This window comes from Geotrypetes seraphini, chromosome 6, assembly GCF_902459505.1.
Source record: "Geotrypetes seraphini chromosome 6, aGeoSer1.1, whole genome shotgun sequence".
NCBI classification, from domain to species: domain Eukaryota; kingdom Metazoa; phylum Chordata; class Amphibia; order Gymnophiona; family Dermophiidae; genus Geotrypetes; species Geotrypetes seraphini.
In genome coordinates, this window is record NC_047089.1 from 216,962,557 (window position 1) to 216,988,649 (window position 26,093).

Consider the following 26,093-nt stretch of genomic DNA (forward strand, 5'->3'; position numbering starts at 1 on the left):
CTCTAAAGTGCTGACTGTGAGACCACCCCAAACTTCCAGTGCTGTGTGGTTCAAGCTCATAGTTAGAGAATTCATGGTAGGGAAACAGAGATCTTGCTGGAGAAATATAAAGCCGCAGCCAGATAAAGCAAGAATCTTAGCATGCATATTTCTACTTTTCCGCCATTTCTCTTCTACTACTCTCTCAACTAACTGAAGCTCTAGACTAGTTTGAAAGAATTCTTATCACCTGTTATAATCACAGATCCTGGTCACTCTCAGGGTGAAAAAAAGCTCAACACAACATTCAATTGGGATCATTCCCTTGAATGTTTTAAGCGAAGTATAGCTATTGATGCCACCCTCTTTTAGCTGGGTTAGCCTTTTCCCCTCTTCTATGTCTTATATGTCCTCTTTCAAAATGTTTCTCATTCCTATGTAAATGAAGTATGCAAATTAGAACTCCCCAAATCTCCTTTTGGTCACCAGACCCTTTCGGGATTCAAATGACAGGTTAGGAAGTCCTGTTTAACTTATTGATCTCTTTTCACTTAGGGGACTTTGGCAGCACCATCCCTTGGGATCATTCTTTCTCCTGCTATGGTCTATCCCACCACCCATATACTGCCATCATCCTAAGCTAAAAGGATATCTAGGAACCTTCCCTCTCCTCATACTTAGCTCTTAGGTTTTCTTGGTAGTTCCATAGGAGTTTTCTTCTCTATCTAGGATTCTCCAACCCAATTGTTTATGAAACAATGGGGTGGAAAGGGGCTTGGCCTTCCCTCTCCTCTGGCTCTTTTCCTGGATTAGCTTTACAGCTGTGTCATTTGTTTTTAAGCATCTATAATTCTGTTTTAGAATTAGCAATTCATTGTTGAACCGAGGAGTTTTAATGTGCTTAAGGGTTGAATGTTTCCAAATTACTTCTCCTGGATCAGGTTGATGTGCTTTGCCCATTACTGGAGATGCCGGATCACTCACAGAACTGGGTGTCTGATGTGCTAGGATAGTGGTTTACAACCCAGTCCTTAGGGATCACTTTGTCAGTCAAGTTTTCAGCGCATGCAACTCAATCTCATACATATTCATTGTAGATATTCTGAAAACCTGACTGGCCAGGTGGTCCCTGAGGAAAAGGTTGGATCCCAATCATCCCACTGCCCCAAGAGAGCCTGCAGACATGCGCCCTCTCCACCAAGTGGTGGCTCAAGGCCATCCGCCCCCCCCCCCCAATGGCCTCCAGCATTTCTCCATCTATGTATATGATCATGTAATCCTGTGCAGGATATTAGAAGTCTCTCACCATTCTGTGTTTCTTGGTCCCATAGGCTGACACTTCCAGAGTCAGAGTATGAGAAGCTCTTCTACTCCATTAACGGGTGAGTAAGCAGTGAGCACTCACTCATCTCCCTCAGTGAGTGAGTCCTGGGCTTCTTCTCAGGTAATTCTCAGCACAGCTCACACATAACAGGCTTATTCAGTCCTAGTTTGGCCTCCATCTACATGAAGATGTAGTTCTGATTAAAACTACTTCTCTATATACATGCAGTGGGGTAAAGCCCACACTGGATCAACTTTCTATAGGGCGATATGAGGTCATCTGCTAACCCTGCTTCTTTTGGGTGCCTGAGAGTGTTCTCCTAATTTGCTGTTCTCTTTCTTCTTGGAAACCCGGGGAACAGCTGTGGAGAAGTATGTGGATATAAGAGAACCTGGTGAAACCACAAATGGTGATTTACAATAATACAAAGAATTCCTCTTGTGTAAAATATTTTGCCTGTTTGCTATTATTAGAATCGCAGTCAAGCTGAGTGCTGATATATCTTTTGAAATATGATGTGCACTTTAGATTGATTTTTGATTTGCATTTTTTTATGCAGGGGGGTTATTTTAACATTTGTTCATGCCTTGATAGGTTAATTCAACAATAATGTAGGCGGTATGGTTGACCTGTGATGTATTTATCATCTTGACCACTAGAGGCAGTGCTGTTTGTTAGCTACCTTATGGTGTGTTTGGGCTTGTTGGCACTTGTTCTGTGTGTCATAGTGCCCATTTAAGCTGAAAGTCTTCCATTCCCCTATATACCCCATTACTTATTTATGGCATTATTTATTTATTCAATCTTCTATACTTTTCTCCCAGGGGAACTCAGAATGGTTTACATGAATTTATTCAGGTACTCAAGCATTTTTCCCTATATGTTTTGGTGAGCTCACAATCTGTCTAATGCAGGGTTACCAGAAAAAGGACAGGCTGAAACATCCAGGTTTTACTTCCACTGAAAGCAATGGAAGTAAGGAGGACAGACTGAGACATTGAAAGTAATTGGAGTAAAACCCAGATGTCTCAATCCGTCCTCCTTTTTCTGGAGCCATATGCTAACCCTAGGTCAGGGGTAGGCAATTCCGGTCCTCGAGAGCCGGAGCCAGGTCAGGTTTTCAGGATATCCACAATGAATATGTATGAGATGGATTTGCATGTACTGCCTCTTTGAGAGCAAATCTATCTCATGCATATTTATTGTGGATATCCTGAAAACCTGACCTGGCTCTGGCTCTCGAGGACCGGAATTGCCTACCCCTGCCCTAGGTACAACTAGACCTGTGTTTCTCAACCTAGTCCTCAGTGCATACCCAGTTATTTGGATTTTCAGGATATCCATGATGAAGACGCATGAGATAGATTTGCATTCCAAGAAGGCAATGCATGCAAAATTGTTTCATGCACCTTCATCGTGGATATCATAAAACCTGACTGGCTAGGTGTGCCCTAAAGACTGGGTTGAAAAACACTGAAATAGACTCTAAGCCTACTGGTGGCAGGATATGCCTATGGCAGAGGTTCTCAACCCAGTTCCTGGGACACACCCAGCCAGTCAGGTTTTCCACAATGAATATGCATGGATAGATTTGCATACAGTAGAGGTAGTTCATGGAGATGTCTCTCATGGGGAGTCAGGATTTTCTAGTATTCTCAGAGGCTGCTACAAGGCAAGGAAAAGACAGTCCAGAGCCATTTTGTGCACTGGAAGCTAAAACACATAGATGCTAAACTGGTAAGAACTGGTTTAAAGTTGAACGTTGAAGGCACGGTAAGCTTTGAACATCGGGCCCTGAATATAATATGTGACTGTAACTTAACACCAGTTTAGAACAAGTAATGAAATTCATTTTCCGCCCTCACCTCCTGCACACAGGATTCTTTTCCCCGGGGGAGCGGTGGATTTGCAGAAGTCAAACTTTGCCAAAGCAGCCAAGATTTTCTACCGACTGGCACTGCAGGTGAGGCCTCTGCGCCAGTACCAGCTGCTTCCCAAAACACCTGGAGTGGGGCAAAGTCCAGTAGCGAGAGCCACGTGGTACAGCCCAGTGCGGTATCTCAAACTTGCCGTACGGCAGCTTCTGAACCCCCTGCACGCTTTCCCTCTTTAGCCCTGTTTGCACTCTTCTCTCTGCCTCCTGTTTGCCTTTCCAACTTCCTTCGGATCAATTCACAAAAAGCTAAAAATAGCTGAAATGGGAAGTTGTTGATTGTCACCGTATCATAGAAAAGGGGCTGCTTATAGGCAGTGGCCTAGCGAGGATGAGAGGTGCCCAGGGCAGAGGCACCACTCACCCACCTTCGTCTCCACCCCCCCGCTCCTTTCCCAACCCCCCTGTTGCACATGCACCCCCTTCCCTTCACCTCTAGTTGTTCACCGCCGTAACTTCAACGTGCTTCTCGCGAGCCCAGTGGCTCTTCCACTGATGTCACTTCCTATGCGCAGCACCTGGAAATGACATCAGCGGGAGAGCTGACACGGTCGTGAGGAACATGTGTGAAGTTGTTGCTCGCGACGGTGAACAACTAGAGGAACGGGGGAAGGGGAGAGTAGTGGGATGAGGCGGAGGCAGCGGAGAGGAGGCCAACTAGGCGCCTGGAGCAGACTGTCCCCCTTGCACCCCCCCACCTTACTACACCACGGCTTGTAGGTATCCTGTAGAGCAGGGGTAGGGAACTCCAGTTCTCGAGAGCTGTATTCCAGTCACATGCAAATAGATCTCAAGCATATTCATTGGGGAAATCCTGAAAACCCGACTGGAATACGGCTGTAGAGTCTGTGTTCAGCCTACGCTTCTGCCTACTGCCAATGTAGGATTTTAATTTGTGGCTGTTGCTCTTCTTTAGGGTTACAAGATTTTCCCAAAGGAAAATCTAGACCCTTGGGCAGGCCCCCAGGCCCATCCCGTTCCGCCCTCCAGCCCCACCCTCCCAGATGGCATCCGCACATGCACGGATGCGATGCAATGACATCACGTGCATGCATGCGTGTGCGCACGACAACACCGCGTCGTGTCCGCACATGCGCTGATGCCCTTTCCCGATGCGATTTTGACGGGAAGCTTTTCAAAAACCGGACAAAGTGTCGAGTGTAGAAAAGCCATCCGGACCCCCGGACATGTCCTCGAAAAGGAGGCCATGTCTGGGGAAATCCGGACATCTCGTAATCCTGCTCTTCTTTGACCGCAGTTGTAAAAACGTTATGCCTGCTCATGTCTGATTTTCTTTTAGCAGCTTTGAGAGGTGCAGCTCTTCTGTTCTTTTTGTATTTTGCCCATGAAAAAGGCAAATTTCAATCTGCCCAATCAAAGTGCAGGGTACCCTGAGACTAGGTGCTTAATTTTCAAGAAGCCAAGAAGTAGCCTATTGGCAGGGCTCAAGGGTATTTGATAGCCTAGAACAGTGCTTCTCAAACCAGTCCTTGAGGCACACCTAGTCCCATCAGGTTTTCCATAATGAATATGCATGAGATGGATTTACATAGCAAGGAGGCCTTGCATGCAAATCTATCTCACGCATATTCATTGAGGCGATCCTTAAAACCTGAAAGGACTAGGTGTGCCTCAAGGAGTGGGTTGAGAAGCACTGTCCTAGGAGAACCTTCAAATATGCATCTTCCCCAGCAAATGGTGTCTCGGGGCCCTCATTTTCAGCATCTTTCCTTCCCTCCCTCTTGTGGTCTCCAGCCTCTCTCATTCCCTTTCTTTCCTCTCCACCCTCTCCCATCTGCTGTTCAGAGCCTTATCTCCCTTCCTCCAGGGCAGCAACGGAGCTGTCAGCATCTATAGAAGATTCATGTGGCCAGTGAGGGGGCCTTGATTATGCAAGGATGCTCACCGCTCCATAATTCCTGTTTTGGAGGGAACAGGACCTGCAGGCCTTAAGCATACATAGGGTTACCCGATGTCCAGATTTCCCCGGACATGTCCGGGGGTCCAGATGGCTTTTCAAAACCCGGGGCTGGGGCGAGGTTAGGGTGGAATTAGGGGTGTGGATGGGTGGAACAGGGTGGACCTGGGGGGCCGGTCTAGGGGGGTCTGGATTTTACTAAAGTAAAATCTGGTAACCCAAAGCATACACAGATGTTGAAGGTCCCCTACCGGCCACAATGCTCCTCTACAAAAACTGATTAAAACACCAGCGCAGGTGCCACTCTCCTAAATTGTGCCACCCTAAGAACATAAGATTTGCCGCTGCTGGTCAGACCAGTGGTCCATTGTGCCCAGCAGTCCGCTCACGCGGCGGCCCTTAGGTCAAAGACCAGTGCCCTACTAGAGTCTAGCCTTATCTGCGTATGTTCCTGTCCAGCAGGAACTTATCTAACCTTTTCTTGAATCCTTGTAGGGTGCTTTCCCCTATAACAGCCTCTGGAAGAGCGTTCCAGATTTCTACCACTTCCTTACGTTTATACGGAGTCTATCCCCTTTTAACTTCAGAGAGTGCCCTCTCGTTCTCTGTACCTTGGAGAGGGTGAATAATCTCTCTTTCTCTACTAAGCAGACACCTAGTGATGAGCCAGCCCTGCCCACTGGTTAGAGCAGCACACCAAGAACCAGGGAAGAGCCAGAATTCAAATCCTAGTGCCATGCCTGTGATCTTGGTAAATGACTTAACCCTTCATTGCTAGTCAGTCTGGAAGCTCTGCCTCCTTTTATAATATTAGTGTCAACAGCCTAGTTCCATACCTAGGACTGGCAGACTTTCCAATCAGAAAATCTGGCAACCCTAGGGATGGAACCAGGCTGTTGACACTAATACGTGGAAATCTTTAACTAAAGATTAGTGCGTGTTGTTTGCCACAGGGCCTATTTTATCCCTATGGGCCCTGTTGCAGATAACATGCACTATTCTCTAGTAAAAGACTCCCTTAAATCCCTCATCCCTGCACTGTCATCTCATTGGTTCCTGTGCACGGAACAGGGAGCACTTCTAAAAAGGCTACCCTAAAGGTTCTGGATTTCAGCTTTCTACCTAAGAGCCTGAATTTGGTTTCCAGGACCTCCTTCCTACATTTCCCTATGTTGTTGGCACATATGTAGCAAGATAGCTGGCCCCTCCCTAGCACTGTCTAAAATTTTATCTAGGTGCTACGTGAGGTCTGCCACCTTCACACTAGGCAGGCAAGTGACCCTGATCCTCAGATCCACCAGCCACCCAGCTATAAACATACCTAATAGATGAATCACTAGCTAATCACAAGCTAACACGGCCATCCTCACCCTTCCCTCAGGCAGGTCAGTTTGCCCAGATAAATTGCTTGCAAATTACCTTGTAAAGGAGAAATCCAGATGTCTGGTAACCCTACATATTGTGTTTGATGTGGCTTCATTTTTTTCTATAAATGCCAAAATTCCAACTACAGACTTCAAATGTTGGGCGGGCACTGGGCAAACTGGGTGAGCACATGTGGTCTCCACATCCCCCTCCTTACTGCTTGGGTCAACTCAAAACATTAAATATCTGAGCAGATAGGGCTCCCCAGCAGCTGCAAGGGTCTTGTGGTGGTAAGAACAGCTCACTTGCTCTAGCTGGCAACGCTGTCCATGCACTGCCACTGCCCCACCCTCCCTGTGCATACTTTGAGCATGTGCAGCTGTGGCAGGCAGAGCCTCCTGCTGAAGCAAACGGGAGCTGTTCTTGCTGCTGGAAGACCCTTGCACCTGGTGGAGCTTGATGAATCCCACCAGCCATAACAAGGGTGTAAGAATTGTGGGTGGGCCTGAGCCCAAAATGGGTGAGCCAAGGCCCACTCATGACTGTGCCACTGCTACACACTATTCTATAATCTGGCAGCTAAATGTCATAGTACTTAGGGGTCCTTTTACTATGATGCGGTATAAAGTGGCCTTAGTGAACCCTTACATGGGTTTTCCCCATTCGCTAAAGCCATTTTTACTGCAGCATTAAAATGGCCGATTTTCTTTTTTTTTTTTTTTCCAGTTACCTCTATTTTTTTTTTTTAAATTACGGCATGAGCACTTATCACCACTCTTTTTCTAGGCAATTTGGGCTTTCATGGTAATCCTATGCTAATCAGCGTATGGTAATGTTGATGTGCTTACTGATTAATGCAGAAATGCCTAGACATGTTCCCCACCCCAACCCCACAAAAATCTTTTTAGCACAGTTAGTGCATTCCAATTTGAAATTTACCAGAAGATGCCTGACCACATCTTGCGGTAAACCCTTTCAAGCTGCAGTAAGCACACACTAGCGCTTGCCAAAGCTTAGAAAAGGACTCCTTAGTTTGCAGGTAGACATACACAATGGTGGAGTGTGGGAGGAGCACAAGTGGGGCAAACACACGTGTTGATAGAATACTATAATTTACACATGTGTTCATTTGCACCAACTCTTTGGGTGTCCCGAGTTCTCACACCTAAATTATAGGTGTGTATTTTACCTGTTGACTAGTATTTTATAAAGGACTAGTCTTTAAGCCCGTTACATTAATGGGTGCTAGAATAGATGTGTGTCTATCTTTCTCTCTCTCTCTCTCCTTGGCTGCTTTCTGTCTGTCTTTCTTTCTTTCTGTCTCTCTCTTTCCTCAGCTGTCCACCACCACCCCTTCCCTGCTCCACCTGTCCAGTAGCAGCCCTTCTCCCTTCGTTTTATGTCTCCCCTGTCCAGCAGCACCCCTTCACTTCTCCCCCCTGTTCAACAGCACCCCTTACCTGCTCCCCCTGTCCAGCATGCAGCTTCCTGGTCGTTTGCGTCTGCCCTCCTCTTCTTTAAAGCAGCCTGCTGAGGATCCTGGCCGGCTGTAGCGAACCTCGCAGGCCACTCTGCACCTCAGTAGCACGTTCCCTCTGATGCAATCGTGTACGTCAGAGGGAATGTACTACCGAGGTGCAGAGCAGCCTGCGAGGTTTGCTACAGCCGGCTGTGAACCTTAGCAGGCTGCTTTGAAGAGGAGCAGAGGCGTCAGCAGCGGTTGGTAAGTGAGGGTGGGAGGGGAGAGTCGCCGGCGTGTTCTCTGCCTCCGTGTATGAAAATGGAATTTGGCACGGAGGGACACAGCATGGCGGCAGCAATCACAAAACCCTAAGTGCGAATGCACACTTAGGGTTTTATTATAGAGGATAGCGGGGATTTACTCTTCTTTATAGCATTATTTGCCTCTATTTAGATTCCTAGAAGGTGTCTGTTATAGAACTCCCTTCATGTGCATAGGTTTACTACTAGGGTTACCATATGGCTCCAGAAAAAGGAGGATGGATTGAGACATTCGGGTTTTACTTCCTTTGCTTTCAATGGAAGCAAAGCCTAGATGTCTCAATCTAGCCTTCTTACTTCCATTGCTTTCAGTGGAAGTAAAACCTGGATGTCTCAGTCTGTCCTCCTTTTTCTGGAGCCATATGCTAACCCTACATATGGCATTTTATTTTATTTTTTTCAAATCTATCTCTATGGATAATACGCTCTTAATCCTGAAAATTGCCCGTAGTAGTACAAAAGGAAGTGGGAACAGACAACGAGCACTCCACTGAAGATCACTGATGTAAAACCAACTTGTTTATTTCATAAAAGGACACAAGGGTTTATTGTCCGTTCCCACTTCCTTTTGTACTGTTTTATACCCGTGGGATCTCTGTCCTGTTGGACTTTTAGGGTGCTTATTTGAAAATTGCTTTCCATGACCATTGATCTTCTCTTTGCTCTCTCTCCTCGCAGGTCTTTCACATTGGAGATTATTTTCCTGTCTGGGGAACGTGCCTGGGTCTCCAGCTTCTCACAGTCCTGACGGCTGGGGAAAACCTTCTATCAGATGCCCTGGCAGAAAATGTCTCACTTCCTCTCAATCTGACTGATGGTGAGTGTCCGTGGCCCCTGATTACTCTAGATTCCTGCAAGCATCTATCTTCTGCCATTCACTACATTCACACATCCCTTTTCCTCACCTGATGAATGGAGTTGCCAGAGAGGCATAGAGAGGGTGAGAGGTGCCCGGGGCTTACTCCCCCGCTCCCTCACTTCTTCCCCGCTCCTGCCTGTCACCCCCCCCTTCCCATACCGCGGCACCCGGAAGTGATGTCGGCAGGAGAGCCAATGGGGCCATGAAGAGCAAGTTGTTGACTACCGCAAACAAGAACTTCAACTAGAGGCATGGGGGAAGGGAAGTGGCGTGTGCGCGTGGAGGGGAGGATTGGGAAGAGGCGGGGCAGAGAGGAAGAGGGGTGATGGCACCCCCACCAACTTGGTGCCCAGGATGGACTGCCCCCCCCCTCACTACCCCTCCTTACTACGCCACTGGGTAGAGATAGGAGAGATGCTGAGGAAGCTGAAGAATGACTTCCTATGAGTGTCGGAGCAGTGCAGAGCATTCAGCACACCGGCTGGCACTAAAAACCTCTTCCATGTTTTTGTAAAAGGTGGGGTAAATCAAGCAAGGCTCTGGAGTCAGCACACCAAAGCTTCAACTCCAAACTCTGACTCTGGTTTTTTTTTACTATCCAACTCTGATTCCAGATCATACCAATATTAGTCTTTAAATTTTTTTGTTCTGTAGGTTAAATATAACCTACAGTTTACCAATACTTTAGATTCAGGACAAAGATATAAATATATGTACAGATTCTGACTCCAGCCTCAAAATAAAAACATATTGTAATGTTTCCAGTTTTTATTTTGAAGCTGGAGTCAGGGTCCATACATTTTCATAGTTTATTAAAATTGTGATTAAACGCTTATCATTACATTCGAAACGTTGTACAATAAAATGCTATAAATATAGATGGGGAACCAATAACAGATAATAGCCAAAGGGGTCCTTTTATCAAGCTGCGCTAGCGGGGTTAGCCCGTCGGACATTTCATAAGCGCTAACCCCCGTGGCCAGCTAAAAATCTAACGCCTGCTCAATGCAGGCACTAGCGGCTAGCGCAGCAGGCGGTTTAACACGCGTTAAACCCCTACCGCATCTTGATAAAAGGACCCCAAAATCTTTATACAACAGAGAAACTTGATTGGGAAAAGGCATTGTAAACAAGAGGAAAAAAGGGAGAGCTACAATTTATAAGTAAAGAAAACGCAAAAGGATAAAAACAATGGGATATTAAAAGGTAAGGATCAGTTTCAGGAATAAAAGAAAGGATAACTCAGTCGTAGGCATCTTTAAAAAGAAAACATTTTAAACTACTCTTGAATTTATCCAATTTTTGTTCTGCTCTAATATATAGTGGGAGAGAGTTCCAGATTGAGGGAGCAGTGACCGAAAAGATGGTAGCACGATAGGCAGGGCCGCCATCAGGGCAGTACTACCAGTCCTGCATTCAGGAGCCCGGAGCTGACAGGGGGCCCGTGCTCCCCCAGGGCCCTAGGCAGAGTTCTAAGGCAGGGGCGCCAGTTGCTCGCCAAGACAAAGTGAGTTAATCACCCAGGACTCACTTTGTCTTGGCGATCTAATCTATCGGGTCGATCAGTCTTCCTCTCCCTGACGTCAATTCTGCAGTCGGAGAGGAAGTTCGGGCCAGCCAATCGCTGCCTGGCTGGGCGGAACTTCCTCTCCGACGGCAGACTTGACGTCGGGAAGAGGAAGACTGATCGGCCCGAAGCAGGGAGAGCATACGTCGGTGTCGGCTTCGGCTTTGGGGCCTGTTATCCATTGGTGGGTCCTGTTCCCCGATGGCAGCGGCAGTGGCAGTGGCTTGGGGAACGGCAGGGAGAAAGAAAGAAAGGGGGCAGGCAGGGAGACAGAAGGAAAGAAGAGAAACAGAAAAAAAGAAAGAAAGGTCAGGGAGAGAGGAAGAAAAAGTTGGGGGAGGGAATGAGGTGTGGAGGAGAGAAAGCATACAGGCTGATAGAAGGGAAGAAAGATTGGATGCACAGTCAGAAGAAGAAAGTGCAACCAGAGACTCATGAAATCACCAGACAAGGAAGGAAAAATGATTTTATTTTAAATTTAGCAAAGTAGAGGCAGTATTACCACAGTTTTCAAAGGAATTTGCCCAAATAACTTAATAGTTAACTGGGTAAATTCCCAGAGATGAAAACTTCCCTTCACTTACTATGCACAGTTCTGAATTTATATCTGCTGTCTATATTTTACAATATGGTCCCCTTTTACTAAACCGCAATAGTGGTTTTTAGTGCAGGGAGCCTATGAGCGTCAAGAGCAGCGCTGGGCATTCAGCGCAGCTCCCTGCGCTAAAAACTGCTATTGTGGTTTAATAAAAAGGATGGAGGGTATATTTGTCTATTTTTGTATGGTTGTTACTGAGGTGACAATGCATAGAGTCATCTGCCTTGACCTCTTTGAAAAAAACCCAGAATAGGAATGATAATTAACATTTTCTCAGCGTATAGTGTGCTTTGTGTTTTTTAATTTTATTGTTGGTAGATCATTTTGACTTGGTCATTTTAAAGTAGCTCACAAGCTCAAAAAGTTTGGGCACCTCTGAGCTAGAGCGTTGAAACTGTGTATTTCTATTTTATCCCCCCTTTTACAAAACTGTGGAGCGTTTTTTAGTGCCAGCCGTGGTGGTAGCAGCTCTGATGCTCAGAATTCTATGAGCGTCAGGGCTGTTACCACCGTGGCTAAAATCCACACTACAGTTTTGTAAAAGAGTGAGGAGTTAGTTTGTGATGACATATTCCATACTAGGCGAAGGTGTTTTCTGTGTTCTGTGTGTTCGAAAGACATGGTTTTCTGTTAGGATTGACGGTGTAGGATTGATTGGTCTGGCTTGTTTAGTTTTATAATGGGTGTATTGATGTACTGCTCACTGCAATATGTAAGATGCTGCCTTTTCCTAGGTACTCATGTGTGACGTGTGGTTTGTTACTAAAAATCATGTTTTTCTTACAGATAGGGGGGTGCCAAAAAATGATGGGCCCCGGGTGTTACATATGCTACGTACGCCACTGTATGTAAAGATACCAGAAAGCTGGCGTAGCAAAAACTTTAAGTAAATTGTTATTCTTCTAAGTTTTGAGTATTTAACCCTCCCACAATCTCACGGGCACTCGTTTCAAGTTTCAAGTTTATTGAGATTTTGATTTAAATGTAATATCAAATATTTTCAATGCGTATAACAAAAATAAATTTGGGGAAATAAATAAAACCATTTGAACAATAAACATACAAACATATCCATAGATGATTAAAATTACATAAGGAGTACAAGGATAAACTACATTTGTTTAAAAATGCGTTCTCCGCGCCTGCTCATAAATTTGTTGACTGGAAGCAATGTGGCCAGATGCCATTCAGGACAAAGACAGAGAAAGAATTGTGCAATTTGGATTAATGATGATTTAAAGCAAATGGCACAGTATATGAGTAAAGATCTTGACGGACGTTCTTTTTATGAATATCTCCTCTATGCCAAATCACCCAATGGACGTGAGAAGATTTTACAGGACTGGCTTAGGTGGAGCATTAGCAGAAAAGTATGTGTGTATTCGGCCCATGGAAGAAGGGGGGGATGTCGGGGGGGGGGGGGAAGGGGTGCGTGGGGGGCCCAATAGGATTGCTCAGTAAGGGGCCCAGAAATTTCTGATGGCGGCCCTGATGACAGGTACTGATTATTTTAAGTGTGGGGACGTTGAGAGTATGTTGCGAGGTGGATCTTAAAGTTCGGGGGAGATCGTATGGTATTAAAAGTCTATCTATGAAAGCGGGGGCATTAGTCTTTACCAATTCTGATTCCAACTCCACCGCTCTGAAATCTAGACAAGTTTCTTTCAGTTTAATTAGTTTTATTTTAAATGGTTTTAAGATGGATGTTGTTTGCTCTATTAAGTCTTGAATTTTATGGATGTTTCTTATAACATATGCAGGATAAAATTTGCTTTACAATATTGTTTGATCTAGCTCCAGCTTACTTTGCTTCTCATTTTGAATTTCATAAAACGATTAAATCAACCTGGATCAGTCGTTTGTTTGCTTATCCGTCCATAAAAGCTTGCTGTTATAAGAGATATTTGGCTAAGATACTTGCTTTTTAGGCAGGACAAGCGAACGACTGGCTGGGTAAAATTGTACTGTTGACTTAGTCTTATTACTTATTTAGGAAATTATTGAAAACGCATTTATTTGAAAAATTTATTAACTGACAGTAATCCAGTCTTTTTGTATTTTCTTATGATTTGTATTTTCACTGATTGTCCAGTTCTCTTTGTTGTAAACTGCCTAGATCTTTGCGGTAGGGGCAGTATATCAAAATAAAGTTTATTATTATTTATTAACCCCTCCCCCCTCTTTTTACTAACCACGGTTGAGGTTTCTACTGCGGCCCGGAGCATTAAATGTTCTGACGCTTATAGGAATTCTATGAGCATCGGAGCAGTGTCAGAGCATTTAGTGATCTGGGCCGCGGTAGAAACTTCTACCGCAATTTCATAAAAAGGTATGTGTGCGTGTGTGTGTGGGGGGGGTAAATCATCTCCAATTAGCATGATTTTGGAATTCTTCTTCCAGATGCTGCATCTAGTCGAATGTTCAGCGACTTCCCTCCAGACCTGCTGAAAGCCATGTCCCAGGAGAAGCTGACAGCTAACTTTCACCATTATGGAATTGGCAGCCAGGAGAGTGGGGAAGGGTCTTATGCATGGTCTGGTATTGAAGGGTTCTGGGTCTCCACCTGTGTATTCCAGTCTGGCTGATGATTTAGAATCTTTAGAACATCACTACTGTGTGGGCTGACATTAGGGTTCACACACCTCACCAGGGCATTTCTTTCCTGAGTCACTGGGGTCCCCTATCCTATCTCAGGAGTCACTGAGAGGCAGAGCTGCTGTAATAGAAGTGCCATGGTGTGGAGGGAGTTCTATCATTGGGGTTATTTGTATTCTGTATGTCTGAAGGTTGAGAAGCGCTACTGGCTCTCCTTCAGTCCTTTTGGACCCAAAACTGCCCTCACTTAAAAATTAGCAAAGACCACTGCCCTAGGGTTACCATATGGCTCCTTAAAAAGGAGGACGGATTGAGACATCCAGGTTTCACTTCAATTGCTTTAAATGGAAATAAAATTCGGATGTCTTGATCCGGCCTCCTTTATCTGAAGTGTGTCTGAGGCGGAGCTTGGGCGGATCTGGGGCACAGCTTGGGTGGGGTCTAGGACGGAGCTTTTGCTCCCCAGCCAAACAAAAAAGTGTTCTGTTTCCTGGGATGAGGGCCCTTTATAGAATAGAGCTTAGAGCTGATTCCCGTGCCTAACTTTAGGCGTTAGCATTTAGGCCTGCTAAAACCTGGCGTAAATGCTGGTGCCTAATTTTCAGGCATTGAGCACGCAAATCAAAGTACTGTAGAATCCTAATTATCTGGGACTCAAACAACCGGTACTCTCACCCAACCAGCAAAACAAAAAATAAATAAATAAATTGCCCTTCCTCCAGCCTCTGAAGCGGCAGCGGTCCTGAATGGACAACCCCCAACCCCACGTCCTTCCCTACAGGCCCTGAAGCATCAGCAACAGCATTCCTGACTCTCCAACCCCCTTCCCTCACCTTCCCAAATCAGCAGCGGCAGCCAGTTAGCAGAGGCAGTGCTGTAAACAGGCTGTTCGCGGCCAGCCTGGGCGAGGCCTTTCCTCTGCTGGTTCACTTCCGACGCAGCAGAGGAAAGGCCCTGCTGAGGCTGGCTGCAAGCAGCCTGTTTACAGCGCTGTCTCTGCTGATTGGCTGCCACTGCTGCTTTTTGTAAGTGAGGGAAGGGCAGTTGGCAGGTCAGGACTGCATTGGGTAAGTGAGGGGGTCCAGAAAGTCAGACCCACACAGAGGGAGGGAGGGAGGGAAGACCTGGCGGGGGAGATGCACCAGAAGTATTTATTTGGGGGAGGGTTCAGCAGGGTGAAGGGCAGGGGAAGGGAGATGGATGGATGCTGGACCTAGAAGTGGGGGGGGGGGGAAGAGGAGAGAAAGTGACCCAGATCAGAAAGGAATGTGGGAAGGGAGGAACAGATGCTGGACCTATAAGTGGGGATGGGAGGATGAGGTGGTAAGGGAGACAAAACTATTTTATAGTAACTCTCAAGCAGCCAGAAACTACAGTTATTCGGCATCTACCACTCCCATGGGTACCACATAACTGAGAGTCAAACCTCGGTTTGTGAGTGATGCGGTTTGCGAGTGTTTTGCAAGACGAGCAAAACACTCCCGCAAATCTTACCTCGCAAAACAAGCGCCGTCCCAATACACAAGCTTTCAACTCTCGAATTAAGCCATCCCGATACACGAACTCTCAACTCTCGAATTAAGCCATCAGCCGTCCCGTGTAAGCACTCGCACGAGCTCTCAGCTCCCAAATTTTAAGCCAGCTGCCGTCCCGTTAACGCATGCGTCACGTGTAAGCACACATGTCATTGAGCCATCGACGTTGTGCATGTTCATTGACATTGTGCATGCATACACATGACGCGCACGTTATCGGGACGGTGGCCAGCTTAAAATTCGGGAGCTGAGAGCTCATGCGTGTGCTTACAATTAAGGCGACCCTTACAATTAAGATGGCCAGCGGCCGGCTTAATTTGGGAGCTGAGAGGCGCTGGCGGACGGCAGAGGCATCGCTTGAAGTGGGAGGGCAGCTATATGGACCCTAAGGGGACCCCGAGGGAAGGAAGTCACCTTGCTGAAGGGGCTGCAGCACCCGGGCATCATCCAGGCCGGTACCCACCCCTGGGCCACCACAGCAAACCTTGGTAGTTGAACGAATCGTCTGACTTTACATTATGGCCTATGGGGCCTATGGGGAACTTTGCTTTGATATATGAGTGCTTTGGATTACGAGCATGCTTCTGGAACAAATTATGCTCGCAAACCAAAGTACCACTGTATTCTATAACATAGAGTCTAACTTCTAGACCACCTCCCTGAGCCGGCCATATGCCTCCCATGGCCACACCCCTTTTGAGTTGCACACTAGAAATATTACATGTGGGTGTTATAGAACAGTGTCAATTAAGTCAAATTATTAACACCTCATTAACTAATTGATTTGCATGCACATATGCTCAAGACGTGCAAAATCGCGCACCTAACTTGTTTGGCAGTCTGTGCCGAATCCAGGGTTACAGTGTAATTGTCCCATCCCTCACTTGAGTTAAATGGGTTTTTTTTCTGTGTTCCTCATTGCAGGTGTTTAAGGCCAATGCTAAACTGAGGGAGTTCTACTCCGTGCTGTCTACCAACACAGACTCCCTGGGAAAGGAGTATGTCTCCACCATCGAAGGTAGTGATGGCAGCATCTACCTTTTACCCTAATCATGATGGTCAAGTGAGAAGAGACGAGAGGGCAGCAACGGGGAGACTGGTGACAAGTTAGGGTATCCTTTCAGACCGAGATCTCTAGCACTGTGAACATATTCCTTGCATAAACTGGCGTAGTGAGGGAGGGTGGTGTCTGGGGTGGTACGGCGCCTTGTGCCCCCCCCTCATTCTTCGCTGCCGCAGGGCAAGGAGAGGAGCAGGGGGTGGTGGAGGTGGAGAGGAGGAGGGGAGCAGCGCCCTTAGGAAGACTGCGCCCGAGGCAGACCATACCCCCCCCCGGACCCCTCTTACTATGTCACTGTAATCTAGAAAGAAGCGTACTGCATGCGCCCCTTGCCTTCCCCCGTACTTTTTTTTTACTTTCTCGGCACAAGGTTTCTGCCCACGTTGGCATTGGCGCTCTCTCTGACGTCACTTCCGGGACCAGTGCCTAGGAAGTGACATCAAAGGGCACGGGCATCCGGCTCACGCTGGAAAAGTTAAATGGTACACAGCAGGGGGAGCAGGGAAGAGGGTGGGGGGAGGGGCGCCACCATCCCAGGCGCCGCTCACTCTTACTATACCACTGCTAGAGTAACACTTTTAAAGTAATCCAGAGAACTCAAACACAAAAGTACTTCTCTCTAGTTGATAAAGCCAGCTGCAGTAATCTTGCAGCAATTCTCCAGAGAGAAGTGCGCTGTTTGCATTGCCTCTCTAGTTCTGCCTCTGATGCAGCCTTTGGGCGAAACCTGACCACATCAGACGTTTGTTTCATTAGATTATTTTTGCTTCACGCATTTGCCAGGTCTGCTCTTTGTTCTCCTATTTTGTCATCGCAGATCTGCCTCTCTTACGTCCTTTTTAACTGCTTTTATGCAGAGATTCGCCCAAGGTGGTGACACAAAATTTACAATTTTGCTAACAGTATAATAATAGTAAAATTAACAGACGCATAAATGCAATCGATAAGACAAATTTGGAGATGGCACATTGAATCCCAGTAACAGGGCTAACATAAATTTATACACACTAAACAGCACTGTAAAACAATCATATGATAGAACTATGGTAAATATCAGCAGAATATGAATGATGTCATAATAAGCATCATGGAAGAATATTTATATAACATAGCTATGATACTCCTGATGTCACTACTGGATTTCAATATATGCTTTATGTGATTCAGTAATTTCACAGAACTTTATTGATGAAGCTCTTCTTGCCAGGATATGTGAGCTAAGTATTGTGGGAAATGTAGTCCCACATATATTGCAGTGTCTCCTGCTTGCCTGTAAGGCTTCTCTCCTATGACCACTTCCCCTTGTTTTCTCATCTAAACTTGAATCCTTGTCTTCTCACTTCCTGGTCATTTCTATACTTTTTACCCAGCAAAGGTCAGCAAGGTGGCCTTCCTTCTGACACCTGGTGCTAAACTCTTTTCCTATTGGGATCTCACCTGCAACCCTCCCTCTGCCTTGGGGCTGCTCTCTGTCCTTTTGTTCAGACTAAAACCTGTGCTTTCCGCCTTTGCCAGCCATCAGCCACATGGCTGAAAACGCCTAGATTATAGGACTATCTATTCACCATGTGCACATGCTTCACATCTGACCTCACACAAGGATAATTCTGTATTCATTCCCTGGAATTTGGAATACTCCCATGCTCTGCCTTTTTTGTCCCTGCTTTCCAAACTTCTGCCTATTTTTCTATATCATATTGTAACCAGGAAACCATGCCCAAAGATTTGCCAACTGCTAATTGTTAGTATAATTGCTTATTTATTCAATAAAGTATAATTCAGAAGATTATATAGTTTATAGTTTATTCAGTTTTTGATTAAACGCTTTTTCGAATCTACAAAGCGTTGTACAAAGTAAAAACATTAACATTAAAACAAAAATAACAATTGAACATACTTTCCTATAAAAATTACAGGACTACCAACTGTACAAACTGGGTAAATATTGACCCATAGGTCTTAGATACATATGGGAAGGGGGGAGAAATACAATTGTAATTTAAAAGGTAAAAAACATTTAAGGGAAAAACACTTAGGGACAGGGGAACAGTATAAAATTAATAGCTAAAATATAATAGTTCATTTAAAAGCATCTTTAAAAAGAAAGCACTTTAGATTGCTTTTAAAATTTTTTAGGTTTTTTTCCATTTTTAGATATAAAGGAAGAGCGTTCCAGATTGTAGGGGCTGTTACAGAAAACGTAGAGGTGCGACGTGAGCCAATGATTTTTAAAGAAGGGATATTAAGGTTAAATTGAGAAATAGATCTTAAAGATCTTGAAGGGTCGTACGGGATCAAAAGTCTATCAATGAATGCTGGTGTGTTGAACTGTAGTGTTTTAAATGTCAGCAGGGCGATTTTATAAGTCACCCTGTGTGACATTGGCAACCAGTGGGCATTTTTAAGCAAAGGGGTAACATGATCATATTTTTTAGCGCCCGAGATTATCTTTATGGCCGTATTTTGGATAAGCTGCAAGCGTTTTAAGTCTTTGTGATAGATACCATTTAATAAAGAGTTACAATAATCCATTTTTGAAATTACAAGTGAATGGATCAGAATGTTAAGGGAACTAATATCAAGAAGAGGGGCCAGTGATCTAATCATTCTTAATTTGTAGTAGCAACTTTTTACTATTGCGCTTATTTGACGACGAAATGTTAGCTTATTGTCAATTAAAACACCTAAAATTTTTATAGTTGTAATTATTGGAAGTGGAATGTTTTCGATAATGACTGGAGATATTAATTGCGCTCCCTCTTTACCAGAGAAGAGAAGAGTATTTGTTTTTAAAATATTTAAAGAAAGCTTGTTTATGTTTAACCAGTCATGGACTTTACTTAATTTATGGTTAATTGCCTGAATCTCGGTTTGGTTATTTGGGTCAAGGGGATGCAGTAATTGTAGATCATCAGCATAAGCGTATACTGTAAATCCTATTGATTGACAGAGGGTCAGAAGAGGGGCCAAATAGATATTGAATAATAAGGGAGATAAAATAGAGCCTTGTGGTATGCCGAATTTAGAATGATAGGATTTGGATTCTGAATTATTAAAATGTACTGTTGAAGTTCTGTCAGAAAAGTAAGAATGAAACCATTCAAGAGCTTGATCTGCTACTCCTATAGAGAAAAGACGTTGCAATAAAAGATGATGATCAATGATATCAAACGCTGCAGCAAGATCTAAAGAAATTAATATAACGGATTTATGATGATCCAAATAGTAATTTACTGATGTAGTGAGACCGAGTAGTGAATATTCTGAGGAATGGTTTGTACGGAAACCAGATTGGTTCGGATGAAGCACATGCGTTTTTTCAACAAAATCAACCAATTGTTGAAACACAATTTTTTCAGTTAATTTAGATAAAAATGGTAAATTTGCTATCGGACGATAGTTAGAGCAATTGTCAATATTATTTTTTGAATCTTTTATAATTGGATATATAATGGAATGTTTCCAGTCTGATGGAATGTTGGCTGAAGACAAACAATTATGAATAATTTTAAGAATATATGGCCCAAAGACTGAAAAATGTCGTTTGAAAAAAAAATGGAGGAATGGGTTCTATTTTTGAGCCTTTAATATTAATACAGTGTAAAATGTTTTCTATAGCTTTTAGGGATGGAAGAAAAAATTTTGATAGTGTAGCGTGAAAAGTCAGAGACCTGATTATCATATTTTCATTTTCGGCAAGATTAGTTGATTTAGTACCAGTGGTTGTTTTGGTAATGATTTTTGATCTAATCGAAATAATTTTTTCCTGAAAGTAATTTGCTAACTTTTGAGCTGTTGGAGATTCTTCAATTAAGCTTAATTTATCATTTTTGAAAACTGTTAATTGTTTGAGAATTTTGAACAAGGTAGATGAATTATTAGTATTAGAAATTTGTTTAGTGTAAAATTTTTTCTTAGTGATATTAATTGATTGTCGATAGTGCTGTGAATAATTTTTATAATTGTTTAAGTTTTCTTGGGTAGGTTTAGAGCACCATTTGCGTTCCGCTGAACGCAATTGTTGTTTAAGTAGGCCTAAAGAAGCGTTATACCATGGGTTTCGTAATTTTTTTGAAGAAATTTTCCTTGTTACTAGAGGCGCTATTTCGTCTAGTAGAGATTTACAGGCCTTGTTCCACATGGTAATTTGTTCATTCAGAGGTTCCGTACTAAATTTTTCTGAGTCAATTTTAAAAATTGATGGGATTCATGCATGGTCAATATGTTGAAAATCTCTTACTTTAATTGTTTTTGGAGCTGGTAAAGTTGACTTAAAAGATGGCAATGATACTTTAGTTTGAATCAAAAAGTGATCAGACCATGGAACTTGACTTAAAATAGGTTGAGAAAAATTAGAACTTAATCTACTAGGAACAAGAATCGCATCCAATGTATGACCATAAGTGTGAGTTGGGCCCGAGTTTAAAATTACAAAACTGAGATCATTAATATGAGTTAGCAAATCAGATGTAATTGGATTAGAGGTATCGTCAAAGTGAACATTGAAGTCACCTAAAAGAAGAGGAATTTGAGGAGTGGTGGAGAAGTCAGAAATTATGGATAATAGATGTGTTAATACTGACTGATTTACTGGAGGAGGAATATATAATAATAATAGATCTATTTTTGGCTTCGTATCAATTTTAACTTGAATAGATTCAATTGAGTTGTTAGTTTGCGATAATTCAACTACGACCGATAAACTTGATTTAAAAATTATTGCTAAACCTCCACCTTTTTTTCCTACTCGATGATTATATTTGTAGTTGTAACAACTGAAGTATTTAAGTTATACTTGTTTTCTAATATGATCAGGTTCAGAGGGTTGTGGTTTGTTGTAGGAACTACTGTATGGGGTCTGTGGCCCCAATGAACCGGAATTGAGGATGCCTTTGGATCCATTTAAACTTGTGGAACAGCTAAGCAATAAAATATAATTAAACTAGAAAAAACTTTAGAAAAGTTTTTTGCAAAAGGGATATAAAAACGAATTTTGTAGATATACCTAAAAGAAGATAAAAAATATAAGGAAAAAACCAACATTGCCCGCAACTTTGCTCCCAAATTTGCGTACAAAGGAGCGCATTAAGGAGCAGGACCTGCTCCTTGTTCGCGCTGCATGTATGTTAGTATGCAAACACGGTTTAACCTACTGATAAGTACATCTTATGTCTGGGACGTGATGTGTGAGATCAGTAAAAACCACAATATAAATGAAACACCTTAACACAGTGGTTCCCAATCCTGTCCTGGAGGACCACCAGGCCAGTCGGGTTTTCAGAATAGCCCTAATGAATATGCATGGAGCAGATTTGCATGCCTAGCACCTCCATTATATGCTGATCTCTCTCATGCATATTCATTAGGGCTATCCTGAAAACCCAACTGGCCTGGTGGTCCTCCAGGACAGGGTTGGGAACCACTGCCTTAACAGGCATGCATTAGACTAGCATTCAGATGACATAGATCAGTGGTTCCCAACCCGGTCCTGGTAGACCACCAGGCCATTCGGGTTTTCAGACTAGCCCTAATGAATATGCATGGAACAGATTTGCATGCCTGTCACTTCCATTATATGCAAATCTCTCTCATGCATATTTATAAGGGCTAGCTTGAAAACCCGATTGGCCTGGTGGTTCTCCAGGACAGGGTTGGGAACCACTGACATAGATGATACCAATGCTGATTGTATAGTACAATGAAACATCTTAATAGGTAGCTGAAGGGTGAGTGCAGTTGAGATATATAGACAAAACAATGTGAAGGACAATTATATGAATAAGATATGAGGAACATGTTAAGTTACAGGATGGAGTATGGTAACCTAGGGGAAAAGCGAGGGGCTAGTTCAGGGATGGGCAACGAGGGCCGGAATCCAGTCGGATTTTCAGGATTTCCCCAATGAATATTCATGAGATCTTTTTGCATGCACTGCCTCCCATTGTATGCAAATGGATCTCATGCATATTCATTGGGGAAATCCTACAAACCCGACTGGATTCTGGCCCTCGTTACTCACCCCTGGGCTAGTCAGTCACTACATGAAGTAATGGTTTTGGGAGAAGAGCCAGGCTTATACTTGATTCCTGAAACAGAGGTAGCCTTGAATTCGGGAACTCCTTTGGGAGAGAGTTCTAGACTGCGGGGGCTTCTCCTGAGAAGGCTTATGGCAAATGTCACATCATGCAAATTCTTTTGACGTCAAGGTGATGTGCTGTTAATATTGAACTGAAAATAAGGATTTTAGCCATCTAAATACTGTGCCACTGACACCTGTTTCTGCCAACCTTGTCAGCATACACTTCTCCCTCCGTATAAGCCAGGGGTAGGGAACTCCGGTCCTCGAGAGCCGTATTCCAGTTGGGTTTTTAGGATTTTCCCAATGAATATGCATTGAAAGCAGTGCATGCAAATAGATCTCATGCATATTCATTGGGGAAATCCTGAAAACCCAACTGGAATACGGCTCTCGAGGACCGGAGTTCCCTACCCCTGGATAAGCGGTTTCAGCGTTCACGGTTCGATTAGTCACGTTTTTTAGCTTGCTGGCTCCTCCCCCCAAATTACATCAGCTTGCATAGAGAAATCGCTGATTCCCAGCACTTTGTTCACCATGTTTTGCCTCTCCTTCAGAAACAGGCTCGGTCTCCCACCATGTTATTTGCGGTTTCACCATATTCACGATGGTTTTTAATAGAAAACCACAAATGACATATAAAAAAGTTATTTGCGGTTTTTCAGTATTTGCGGTTCTGTTAATCTCCTATCACAGCGAATACGAAGGGAGAAGTGTACTATGAGCCACAGCATCATAGGCTGCTGAGAAATCTATATCTCGTGCATACATATTCATGTGGTGATCCTGAAAACCAGACTGGCTAGTTGTACCTCCAGGAAAGGGCTGAGTGGTCATCTGCCTTACCTATCTCTTCCCATGGCTCTGGTCACCTATACATCACTCTCCACCCCACCTCCTTTGTGAACCCAGTGGTCCAAGTCTGTTATGCCAGGATGCCATCCTCTTCTTTCAGCCTGCTGCCTGTATTTTTCTCTGCAGGGAAGGTGTATCCTATGTATGCTGTACAGTGGCACCCTGAGGTGAATCGCTTCGAGTGGGAGAAGGATCTCGCCTATCCACATTCTAGAAATGCTGTGCATCTGGCTTCCTTCATGGCAGACTTTTTTGTGAATGAAGGTAAATGGCAGTTAGGGGTCTGGCACATTCTCTTTCCAGGGTAGAAGGTGGATCTGTCAGGTGCAAATGAATGAGTGATACCAGGTAGCACCACCAGTCACTCAGCTCCAGATTGCAGGCTTCACTATGGAAGGACTTTTTCAGCCAGTTACTTCACAGATTGCGGGAGGACTTGGGTTAAGGTTACTATATGGCTCCATAAAAAGGAGGACGGATTGGAACATCCGGGTTTTACTTCTATTGAAAGCAATAGAAGGAAGACAGATTGAGACATCTATATGTTACTTCCACTGAAAACAATGGAAGTAAAAACCGGATGTCTCAATCTGTCCTCCATTTTCTGGAGCCATATGGTAATCCTAACTCTAGCCAGGGGTAGGCAATGCCAGTCCTCGAGAGCCGAAGCCAGGTCAGGTTTTCAGGATATCCATAATGAATATGTATGAGATGGATTTGCATGCACTGCCTCCTTGAGATGCAAATCTATCTCATGCATATTTATTGTGGATATCCTGAAAACCTGACCTGGCTCTCAAGGACCAGAATTGTCTACCCCTGCACTAGGCTATTCCACCACTCAGGTTCACCCTCTCTGCTGCCACTTACCAATCTCCTGGAGAGGAGTTATCATTTCTTTAATCTTGTGCTTTGTGTCAGATGATGAGGTGAGACTCTCCACTTGGAAAGGATGGGTGATCACCTGTAAACCCTTTCCTACAGTCAAGCCCGTGGTGTTCCACCACCTTTTGGGCAGTCAGTAGCAGGATAGATGGGCATATATGAAGATGGGGTGTGGGGTTCTGCTTTCTGAGAGCTGGGACAACCCCTAGGGAAATCTTATCTCATGGACTCCATCTTCTGCTGCTCCCCCTCCCCCCCAAATTCCCTAAAACTGAATACTGTTGGGAAAGCCCTTACTTATTGTCTGCTGTTGTTACTACAGCCAGGAAGAGTACCCACAGCTTTTCCAGCCCAGAAGAGGAGGAGATGGCTCTGATTTACCACCATCACCCAATGTACGTTGGAAATTTCTCTAGTTATGAACAGGTCTATTTCTTTTAGAAGCTCTGGTGTCCTGAACCTGGAAACCTGGCAAGAGGAGCCCATGTCCTGAGAAGGTCAAAGACTGCCTACCCTCACTAAAACAAAAGTCCTGCACCAAGAGGAATTCCTACCTCCAGCCGGAATTTTTCAGGTTCAGATTCCACTTTGCACCTAGATTTGAGGTGCTTCGGGCTGGGGTTTGCGCTGGAAATCGCTGGAAGACTACGCCTCACAGGAGGGCTGACTCCACTGTAAGAACTTGAAAAAGTTCAGGCTTCCATGCCACTTATTCCTGGAATGAACAATGGAATTCATAGAATATCTGTACTTGGATCACAATTTAGCTATGTTACACATTTGGGGTCCTGGTTCCTTCAGGTATGCATCCTGAGCAGACTGGGCTGCTGTGACTTAATAAGTAAGAGGACATTACGGAGACCTGCTTAGAAAATGACAGGCAGGTTTCAGAGATAAAGATGCCTCCTTTTACCCTCTTAACTTGTAAGATGACACTGTTCATGAATACTCCTCAAACTAGATTGACATGTTCACGCTAACACTTATGCCAGTTTAGCCAAATCCAAAACCCGTGAGGAACCGATATTCAGCCGGCACCGGGCACTGGACATTGTTAAGGTTACCAAATGCCCAGCTTTCCCTGGTCATGTCCTCCTTTTCGAGGACATGTCCGGGGGTCTGGATGGCTTTTCAAAACCAGGCACTTTATCCAGGGGGTCAGATTGTGGAATTCACTTGTTAGTCAGCTGTGAAAATGTTATGATACAACTTTAGAAAACTGCTTAAAATGCAGTTATTTGTTAATGGATTTTTTAAAAAAATTGATTTTCTGAGGATTATTTGTTTTTGTTTGTATGATTTCATTTGTTTTATTGAATTACTAGTATTTTAGCCCGTTACATTAACGGGTGCTAGAATATATGTCTGTCGGTCTTTATTTCTGTCTCTCTCTTTCCCTCCCGCTGTCTTTCTTTCTGTCTGTTTCTCTCCCTGGTCCCCTTTGTCTGTCTGTCTTTCTGTGACTCTCCCTGCCCCTGTGTCTTTCTTCTTTTCTTTCTGTCTCCCTTCCTCCCGCTGTCTGTCTTTCTTTCTGTCTCTCTCCCTGCCTCCTATGCAGCAGCATTTCTCTCCCCCCTCTTCCCTGTGCAGCAGCCACAGCAGTATTCCCTCCCCCTCCATTTCCCTGTGCAGCAGTCACAGCAGCAGCATTCCCTACCCCTCTATTTCCCTCCCCCCACACCACTTCCCTGTGCAGCAGCAGCATTTCCCCTACCACCCCTTTCTCTTCCCGCGGTCTGGCTGGCTCCCTTACTGCCCCCCA

General features: G+C 44.3%; 1 protein-coding gene across 3 annotated transcripts in view; it reads left to right on the plus strand.

Annotated features, from left to right (window-relative positions):
• LOC117363100 (gamma-glutamyl hydrolase-like) overlaps positions 1–25,656 on the plus strand; it is a 34,266-nt gene extending 8,610 nt beyond the window's left edge. For 2 of the 3 annotated variants that reach the window (XM_033950394.1, XM_033950395.1), the window contains exons 3-9: positions 1,311–1,361; positions 3,182–3,266; positions 8,980–9,118; positions 13,726–13,832; positions 16,380–16,473; positions 23,573–23,710; positions 24,654–25,656. In XM_033950394.1, coding sequence (XP_033806285.1) covers positions 1,311–1,361; positions 3,182–3,266; positions 8,980–9,118; positions 13,726–13,832; positions 16,380–16,473; positions 23,573–23,710; positions 24,654–24,772 — 733 coding nt within the window. In that variant the 3' untranslated portion in view covers positions 24,773–25,656. The remainder of the gene's footprint in view (positions 1–1,310; positions 1,362–3,181; positions 3,267–8,979; positions 9,119–13,725; positions 13,833–16,379; positions 16,474–23,572; positions 23,711–24,653) is intronic. The other variant, XM_033950393.1, reaches the window with a different exon arrangement.
• The last annotated feature ends 437 nt before the right edge of the window (positions 25,657–26,093 follow it).